Source organism: Zootoca vivipara, chromosome 1 (genome assembly GCF_965207765.1).
Source record: "Zootoca vivipara chromosome 1, rZooViv2.hap1.1, whole genome shotgun sequence".
Taxonomy (NCBI): Eukaryota; Metazoa; Chordata; class Lepidosauria; order Squamata; family Lacertidae; genus Zootoca; species Zootoca vivipara.
In genome coordinates, this window is record NC_142582.1 from 133,075,672 (window position 1) to 133,085,760 (window position 10,089).

General features: G+C 46.3%; 1 protein-coding gene across 1 annotated transcript; it reads left to right on the forward strand.

The window, feature by feature from the left end:
* The first annotated feature begins 3,092 nt into the window (after positions 1-3,092).
* LOC148687771 (uncharacterized) lies at positions 3,093-7,407 on the forward strand. The gene is made up of 2 exons (XM_088655923.1): positions 3,093-3,672; positions 3,742-7,407. The coding sequence occupies exons 1-2, from the start codon at positions 3,093-3,095 to the stop codon at positions 7,131-7,133; spliced, it is 3,972 nt and encodes a 1,323-aa protein (XP_088512049.1). The 3' UTR covers positions 7,134-7,407.
* Positions 7,408-10,089: the final 2,682 nt, after the last annotated feature.

Consider the following 10,089-nt stretch of genomic DNA (forward strand, 5'->3'; position numbering starts at 1 on the left):
CTGGGAGTCATTGCTATTAATTTATTTGCTACATTTATATTCGACCATTTGCGCCAAGGAGCTCCAGGTTCTCTCCCCTCCTCGTTTCATCCCCACTTCAATCTTGTGAGGAAGGTCTGGCTGAGAAGCCGTGACTGTACCCAATGCCACATACTGTGAGTTTTGTGGCTGAGTGAGGCTTCAAACCCAGGTCATAACCAAGCACTCTCATATAATGTCATTTGATTTCTATTATTCCGTCTGTTTCCATCTTTAGGAACTGTCATCAACTATACTCAAGCATCAAGATCCTCTTCGAGTACAGTATATGTTGCAAACCACCCTGTGATCTTTGTTAAATGTTTAACAAATAAATAATAAGAGGAGAGCGCAAAATATGGTCTGAAGCTCATCATCAAAAAAACCAAGATCATGGCCACTGGTCCCATCACCTCCTGGCAAATAGAAGGGGAAGAAATGGAGGCAGTGAGAGATTTTACTTTCTTGGGCTCCTTGATCACTGCAGATGGTGACAGCAGTCACGAAATTAAAAGACGCCTGCTTCTTGGGAGAAAAGCAATGGCAAACCTAGACAGCATCTTAAAAAGCAGAGACATCACCTTGCCGACAAAGGTCCGTATAGTTAAAGCTATGGTTTTCCCAGTAGTGATGTATGGAAGTGAGAGCTGGACCATAAAGAAGGCTGATCACCGAAGAATTGATGCTTTTGAATTATGGTCCTGGAGGAGACTCTTGAGAATCCCATGGACTGCGAGAAGATCAAACCTATCCATTCTGAAGGAAATCAGCCCTGAGTGCTCACTGGAAGGACAGATCGTGAAGCTGAGGCTCCAATACTTTGGCCACCTCATGAGAAGAGAAGACTCCCTGGAAAAGACCCTGATGATGTACAAGGAGAAGGGGACGACAGAGGACGAGATGGTTGGACAGTGTTCTCGAAGCTACGAACATGAGTTTGACCAAACTGCGGAAGACAGGAGTGCCTGACATGCTCTGGTCCATGGGTCCCGAAGAGTCGGACACGACTAAACAACAACAAGCTTGAGGAGTTAAGAGTCCAACGTTTATTGCAAGGCAATAGGTTTACTGTTGAATTATTCCGCAAAAACTGTAACCATGCACAGTGGTTCTGGCAGTGGTATTTAAAAAGTTGCAAACAAAGGATTCCAGTTTTCACCAATCAGGTACATCATCACCTCATTTCATGTTTGATACACATGCGCAATAAGAAATGGCAATTTTGCTGACTAAAGCTTTGATTCCCACCGCTTCCCACTGTATTCTGCCATACTTTGTTAGTACACATGTTGGGAACCTGTGTTACCTGCAGCCATTTGCACCATGTAGCAACTTCTTTTTCTAGCTTACAGCTGCATCTTTGTGATTCACATATTAGCTATATTTCTGCCCCAATTTTTTTTTGGGGGGGGGGGCAACTTGCAAAATCATCTGTTTCATAAAGCAACAGGTTGCCATAACTTCCCTATTAGAAGCGCACTCAAGGATTTCCAGGGGTACACATTATCACATTTATTGTGGCCCTTTCGGCCACCACCACATAAGGAAGTGTCTAGTGATTGACACTGGGGCAAGAGAAATCCTAACGTCTTGCCCATGATAATGGGTTTGCACTCTGCAGACGACAGACTCCTGCAGATTTATCAGGAGCTCTGTGTCCCGCAGTGTAGTAATGGGGCCTCTAGTGTCATGACACCTACCCTTTGGAACTCCCTCCCCTTGAATATTGGGCAAGCGCCATCTCTATTTTCTTTGGCACCTGCTGAAGACCGTCCTCTTAACGTAAGAATGTAAGAAGAGCCTTCTGGATCAGGCCCATAGCCCAACTGTTCGGATGTTAAAGACAGTAGGGAAGGATATATTGAATAAGTATTATCCTTCCTTCACTCACGCTAGTAAGTGATGTTATAAATGAAGCTGATGATTTTGCAAGTTGCAGCCGCCCCCCTGCCACCGCCACCCCCCCCCACACACACACATTGGGGCAGAAATACAGCTAATATGTGAATCACAAAGATACAGCTCAAAGCTAGAACATAAGTTGCTACATGGTGCAAATGGCTATACAGCGGAACCTCTACTTATGGATGTAATCAGTTCCGGAGGTCCGTCCGTAAGCCGATCCAGGTTGCTGGTAGAAGCACCATTGTGCGCAGGCGCATTCGGCGGCAATGCGCTTCTGCGTGTGTGCAGGCGGCGGCAGCCGCTTCTGCATGTACGCAAACAGCAGAAGCTGCTTCTGCGTGTGCATGGATCATGGCAAACCCGGTATTTACTTCCGGGTTTGCCGCGGTCACAACTTGGATCGGGTCCAAGTAGAGGCGGTCGTAAGTAGAGGTTCTACTGTACGTAGCACAGGTTCCCAACCACATAGTAGCAGAACATGGTGGGAATCAGCAGAAATTGCTAGTGCTTATTGCGCATGTGTATTAATCATGAAATGAGGTAATGATATAGAACAACTCAAAGTGATTTAGTGATTTAAAAGATCACATATAAAAACAGTTCAAACAACGATAAACTACTATTCATATTTTTACAAATGAGAAAACTGACCGTGATCTAAGGATCTAGATGCTTAGGTCTTCAGGATTAAAATACAAGAGGTTTTTCATTAAATTGTCCTTGTTGGCACCTCAGGATGATGGCTCCAATGTCATTTACAAACTTTCCAAGGGTATGGTTCTATCTGAAGCCCTGTTCAGGTCCTGCTTGTTGTTAAATAAAAGGACAGATGGAACAGAATAATAACTGATGTCATAGATATATGGAAACCAAGTTCTGAAGCTTCTAGAACAACATGGTAGTTATTAGCAACGGAAAGGAAGGAATACATTGGAGGAAAGCGGCCACACTCAGAATGAAGCACTAAGTCACAGGGCTTTTAAATATAAGAGCCATGAATCCATCTGGGCCTCAAAATAGTTTTTGTAAAGAGCAGCCCTGAATAAAGAACAGAAGCAGGAAGGAAAAGAGCATACTACTGGAGTAGTTAACAGACACCTCGGGAAACTCCAGACGTCCTGCTCTGGAGACTGAACAACCTAGCATAGCCATATGCAGATGGAAGAAGAATGGATGAGCCAGAGGAAACCCTTGAGAGCAGTGACGCAAATGAAGGTGGGCTAGATACTGAAGGACAGGAAGATAATGATGGAATCAAGGAAGAAATCAATGAGGAAATTGGTGAAATTAATGAAGAAGATGCACATGAAATCAATGAGGAAAACAAACAATGTGATGAAATCAAAGATAGTGAGGAGGAGAAACATAATGATGAAATCGAGGACTTGACACAACACCAGGAAAGTGGAGATACTGGCCTAGCAATGGACCAAGATGCCCCAAAGACACCAAGTTCTGATAAAGGTGAGGTGGAGCGACCTGAGAGCAAAATCAGCATTATTCAGCATAAGGAACTGATAGAGGAAAACCAGCAGCCTGACCTTCCTCCTGGCAGCGTAAGTGCTAGCATGTCATCTCTCAAAAAGGAACTTGGTCATGACTCCCGTCGTGGCAGTCAGCATAGCCAGCACCAACCAGGCCATGAATCCCGCCGAGGCAGTCAGAGTCAACCTTTAATAGGCCAAGAATCCAGGCATAGCCAGCAGCAACCAGGACAGGAATCTCGCCGAGGTAGTCAACCAGCTGGAGGCCAGGAATCCCGACATAGCCAGCAGCAACCAGGACAGGAATCTCGCCGAGGCAGTAAACCACTTGGAGGCCAGGAATCCCGGCATAGCCAGAAGCTCCCAGGACATGAATCCCACCGCGGAAGTCAACAGCTCACCGGCCAGGAATCCCGGCATAGTCAGAAGCTTCCAGGAAATGAATCCCACCACGGAAGTCAACAGCTCACCGGCCAGGAATCCCGGCATAGCCAGAAGCTCCCAGGAAATGAATCCCACCGCGGAAGTCAACAGCTCACCGGCCAGGAATCCCGGCATAGCCAGAAGCTCCCAGGAAATGAATCCCACCGCGGAAGTCAACAGCTCACCGGCCAGGAATCCCGGCATAGCCAGAAGCTCCCAGGACATGAATCCCGCCAAGGCAGTCAGCAGATCCCTGGACACGAATCCCGCCGAGGCAGTCAACCAGTTGTAGGCCAGGAATCCCGACACAGTCAGCCGGTCCCAGGACATGAATCACGCCGAGGCAGTCATCAATCCATTAGCCACCAGGTCCTACAAAGCCATAAACCTTCCATAACACAACCTATGAATGAAGTTGAAACCAAGGAGGACATGACATGGATTAGCCAAAGGACAGGGAAAGTTATGAAATGTGAAAGCCAGCAGACCAGTAGAATTTGGGAGCACAAGCCACTCGCTGCAATTTTACAATCTGCTGGTTACCCGAAAAGTGTAGAGAAAGCAGCAGAGCAGCCTGCAGGAAAACCGACAGAGGATGGGTCTTGGATCAGCAAAAAAACAGGGAAGTTATTGAAATGCACGGGTCAGCAGACAAGTAAAATCTGGGAGCGAAAACCTCTTGCAGAAGTTCTTCGTCTTTCTCAGCAACCAGATGCCGATAGTGATGCTGGAGAAAAAGTGAAAACTGCCGAAGAAGTGATTGCTGCTCCCAAAGATTCAGAAGCTAAACCAGAAGAAGTGGCAGAAGCTCAGCTCAGCAGCCATGAAGTTGAGAAATCCCAGCAAGGTGATCAAGAGGTGGAAGGAAAGAAAAAATCTCTTAATAAAATGTCCGTAGATAAAACACTGCAGACCGATAGCAAAATAAGCATTTTTAGACATAAAGAACTGGTGGATAAACATGAACAGACAGACTTTCCTCCTGACACTTTACCCAGCAGTGGAACTTCTCTCAAAAAACAAGCAGAAGGACAGGGATCAAGACGTGGTAGTCAACAGGTAGAACGCAAGAAGTCGCAGCATGAGAGTCAACAACCAGAAGGGCAGGAATTGATGGATGAAAGCCAGCAACCAGATGCTCAAGGATCTCAACAGCCAACTGTACAGGAATCTCGGAGAAGCAGCCAACAGCCACAACAGCCAGATGAGAACAAGCCAGCACAACTTGAAAATGAGCAAGTGCAACCAGAGGACCATCAGAAACTTCCTGAAGAGGAAACATTCTACCTGGACAGAAGATCTGGTATAGAAGTAAGATATGCAAGTCAACAGACCAGTGAGAGTTTGTTTATAGACTACCTAACAAAAATATATGGCCCTCGATATGGTGAGGCTCCTGGTCCAGTAGATGATCAACCAAAGGCTAAAGAGGATCAGCCCCCAGAGAGTGATGAAATCCAGGGTGAAGCTAAGGTAGAGGAGGAAGAAAAACAAGAACCAGTCCCTGGTGGGGGTGATGAAGCAGAAGCAGAGGTACAGCAGCCTCCCCAACTAGAGGCCCAAGAGCCCCAAGATACAGAGTTGCAAACAAGTGGGCAACAACCAGAGGGTCCCGGGTCCCGGAAAGAGAGCCAACAGGCAGAAATGCCAGGGTCCCGGAAAGAGAGCCAACAGGTAGAAGGGCCAGGGTCCCGGAAAGAGAGCCAACAGGTAGAAGGGCCAGGGTCCCGGAAAGAGAGCCAACAGGCAGAAGGGCCAGTGTCCCGGAAAGAGAGCCAACAGCCAGAAGGGCCAGGGTCCCGGAAAGAGAGCCAACAGGCAGAAGGGCCAGTGTCCCGGAAAGAGAGCCAACAGGCAGAAGGGCCAGGGTCCCGGAAAGAGAGCCAACAGCCAGAAGGGCCAGGGTCCCGGAAAGAGAGCCAACAGGCAGAAGGGCCAGGGTCCCGGAAAGAGAGCCAACAGGCAGAAGGGCCAGGGTCCCGGAAAGAGAGCCAACAGGCAGAAGGGCCAGGGTCCCGGAAAGAGAGCCAACAGGCAGAAGGGCCAGGGTCCCGGAAAGAGAGCCAACAGGCAGAGGCACCAGTGTCCCGGAAAGAGAGCCAACAAGACGAGATGCCAGGGTTCCCAAAAGAGAGTCAACAGGAGGAGATGCCAGGGCCCCCGAAAGAGAGCCAAGAGGAGGAGATGCCAGGGCCCCCAAAAGAGAGCCAACAGGAGGAGATGCCAGGGGTCCCGAAAGAGAGCCAACAGGAGGAGATGCCAGGGTCCCGCAAGGACAGCCAACAGGTGGAGATGCCAGGGTTCCTGAAAGAGAGCCAACAGGAGGAGATGCCAGGATCCCGCAAAGACAGCCAACAGGTGGAGATGCCAGGGTCCCGCAAAGACAGCCAACAGGTGGAGATGCCAGGGTTCCCAAAAGACACCCAACAGGTGGAGATGCCAGGGTCCCGCAAAGAGAGCCAGCTATTTGCACAGCATGAATCTCAACTGCATACCCACCTATCTGTGGATGAAGTAACTGAACAACCAGGTCCCTCTGAAAGCCAAGGAACGCTCGGGAGCATTGTGTCATTTACCGAAGGGGAGGATGTAGCTCTGCAGACGTACAGCATAGTTTCTCTACCAGATGGAATTTGGTTGAACAGGAAGACAGGCAAGTTTTTGGTAAGCCAGTGTCAACAAACAGCAGTCACTTCACTTTCAGCCCTGAATCAAATAGCATTGGAAGAGGCAGCAATTGCTTCAAAGCCATCTGGACTTGGCGCTGGCGGTGAGGGAGTGGTGGCCAAGGCCTTGGAAGTGCAGCAGGATAGTGCTACAGCTGAAGCAAAGCCTGAAGAAGACCAGCCGCCGCCTTTAAGCCAGGAATCCCGCCGTGCTAGTCAGCAGTCGAGGCACAGCCAAGGGTCCCGCCGTGGCAGCCAGATTCCTGTGGAGGAAGAACCCAGTCCTGTCAACCAGCCAGCTTCTGATGACCAGAAGGAAGAGGAGCCCCAGGAAGCAGAGGATGCTGAGAAAGCACCGAGCCATCGCTTGAGCGAAGCAGCCCTGGAGAGCGCAGCAGCAGCAGACAGAGAGGACAACGTATCTCAGCGGACTTACAGTTCCATCTCTCTAGCGAAAGGATCCTTTGTCAATAAAAGAACAGGCAGGTCGCTGATATCTCAGCAACTGCAGACTGAAGAGTCTTCATTTCATAACCCTGGAGAAGCAGTGGAAGCACCCCGGGACGGTGACCAAGTACCTGAAGAGGACCAGGTTGAAAACCCCGAGCCAAGTGAACCTGAGAACCCAGGGGAATAACAGGTGCAACAGCGGGAAAGAGAAGGAGGTCTTTATATGAGCGGACAGTTAGTCGGTGGCTAAGGCCCAGCTTACCCTGTGAGTAATGAGCGGTTCATGGAATTGTAGAGACCTGAGTGGCAGAGCCACCTGCATCCCCAAAAGATAAATGGCGCCCAAGAGTCACCATGTCCTGTTTTCCGAACAGAAGGCACAGTGGCTAGCAAGGGGAAGGGAAGTTCCTGGGAGCATGGTGGGCCTCTTTCGTCAGAAAAGCAACGCCTTAGGCTGAAAGAAGCAGAATAAAAAACAAAAATGGGAAACGTGTACCTTCCTTTGTCTTTCAACTTATGCAAAATTGTTGTCCTTTCGGTTAATTTTTCAACATGCCCAGGAAGCTCTAAAGAGGCAGGGGGGTTCAGCTGAGGAAGAAACACAGTACATCCACATCATGCGCACATTTAACTCATGCAGTTTTGACCTTATGTGGTTGAAGGGTGGCTGGTTGAAATCTTGCAAGTCTTCCTGGTGAAAATGTCAAAAACAGAGATCAACAAGAAATTCAGTAATAAGCAATCGAGGTTCTTACAATCGGCCCTCCAAGAGTTCCTATTTTCCAAGGACAGTCCCAGATTTACAGAAGCCATCCCGGTTTCTGATTTGATCCCAAAATGTCCTGCTTTTCCTTAGGATATCCCTATTTTCATTGGGGTAACCCAGTCATGTGGGCAGGGTATAAATAATAAAATTACTACTACTACTACTACTACTACTACTACTACTACTACTACTACTAAATAGGATGTCCCTATTTCCATCAGAGAAATGTTACAATACTGCATCAGAAATAAGCTTTGGCCCACCCTATGCCGTACATCTCTCCATAAACCAAGGATTCTCTCTTTTGAGAACCACAAAAAACCCCACCAACAATAGAAATGGTTGGCTTTGTGCAGCAATCCATATTCGATGAGCACAGGTGACAATGACAGATCTGGAACTGAGGCCGGGCACTCCACCCTTTGGGTCTCTTCCACCCTATAAGTCTATTATTCTGTGAAATAGACACAGTATGCACAAGAAAAGAAATAGCTTAGTTTGGGTGCTTTTAGTTCAGTTTTAGAATGGGTCTACTGGGGACCAAATAATGGGTGAAATTTTCAGATGGGGGAACCGATTAACAATTCATTGTTTGGAAATCTTAGGATAGTATTCAGTTACCTCATCCTGCCGGTGCAAGGATTTCTGCTGATGTACTGGGACTTTTGCCCCTCTGCTCCCACACTCCACCTTCCCCAAATCTGCTCCAAGGGGATTATTTTTATTTTTATTATTAGGGAGTCACGGAGGAGACCATTCCATTGCGCAACCAGAAATCCTTCCACTGACAGAATGTCCACTCAACGATTATGTTGGATTCTGCCCTTGGCATCAGCCGACCTTCTTTTTGTGACTTTGAACAGGAGAAAGATGATAAATTCTTAATGGATATTATGAGGAGCAAGGCATTAAATATAAATGGAACAAGGTGGTTGGACTGTCAAATGTTTTGCAGACAGACAGTGACTAATACAGGAAAAGGCGCTAAGGAGTTTGTGGCAAGAGACTGAGAAAGGGACTTCATAAGCAGGGTAAATGCAGCTGTTGAAGTTATATAACGACTGAGAAAATAAGCCCTAGTTAAACATGTCATTGTTTATTTTTTCAGTTGACTAATGAATCTGGAACTTGATTGTGGCCCGGTAAATGCTTGAGGTCTTAATTCAGGAGCGAAGAGGAAAAGAGAAAATGGGGCTTTTGGTTAGAGGAAAATAGGTTAGTCACCGAGCAAGTGTAGATCTTTTTACTCGGCAATTCCAGAAATGTTTTAAAAACATGACACGATGTGAGATTTTGGTCAAAATAATATCTGACTACACAGCCTTGAAACCTGCAGTTTTAATGGTAGAGAAGATGGGGAGCACACAGATCGGCGGTGGTTCAGGATTTATTTGTGAATTAACTTGAAAGAGAAATAAAACAATTTTCATACTGAATTTTACCCCAGGGATGCATATATTTATAATTTGAGAAGCTGGTAAAGGTTACACGAGGGATTTATTAATAAGAGAAATGATCTATTTGTAAGTGAAAGCAGGAGGGTGCATGGGAGGAAATACTTTTTTAAATTAAGAATCTGGAATTGAAAGATAAGTTTAGTGGAAGGGAGGAGGATTGGAAGAAAGGCTGGATCCATCATGAAGAAATGAGCACAATTTGGGCCGGGCACATATAATTCCTTCAGTCTTTTTCAAAACATAGTTCTTAGATTGACTGTAGTTATAAATAATACAGTAAATGATAAGTACCTACCGGAATCCTGGTCACCGGCAGAAATCGTTTTGATGCTGAAAGAAAGGAAAGAACTCACTAATGTGAAATCAGACTATCCAACAGCAATTCTTAACCAGGATTACAAGGCTATGGCAGCAACAACAATTGCAAAGAGGATCAATTTAATTATTGGTGAATAGATTAAGAAGGATCAAGACTGTTTTGTGAAAGCGATTTTGTAAAATCATATAAGGAGTATAATAAAGTTAATTTGTAAGAGTAATAAGCTTAAATGATCTGCTTTTTTTATATTTTTGCGTATGCAGAAGGCTCATAATAGGGTTGAAAGAGAACTTCCAAAGGTAAATTTGGGGTAGAAAAAAGTGAGAGCAGGATAGTACGAAACCGTTCCTAAATTTTGTAAAATGGAATATTGTCATTTAGAAAGGAGCTCTGCATCAAGGGCCCCCCTTTAATCTGCATTATTTCTTATTTTTACTCAGGCGTTTGGCCTTGGCCATTTTAAATGATCAGGAAACTACAGAGTAAGATTCCATTCTCCAGAAAGTAAGATCATGCTGTGGATCACATAGTATTTTTTTGTGTTGGTCTGATCCTATAGGAGGTGAAATAATTGGACCTAAAAATGAATTTATTGGGGTGG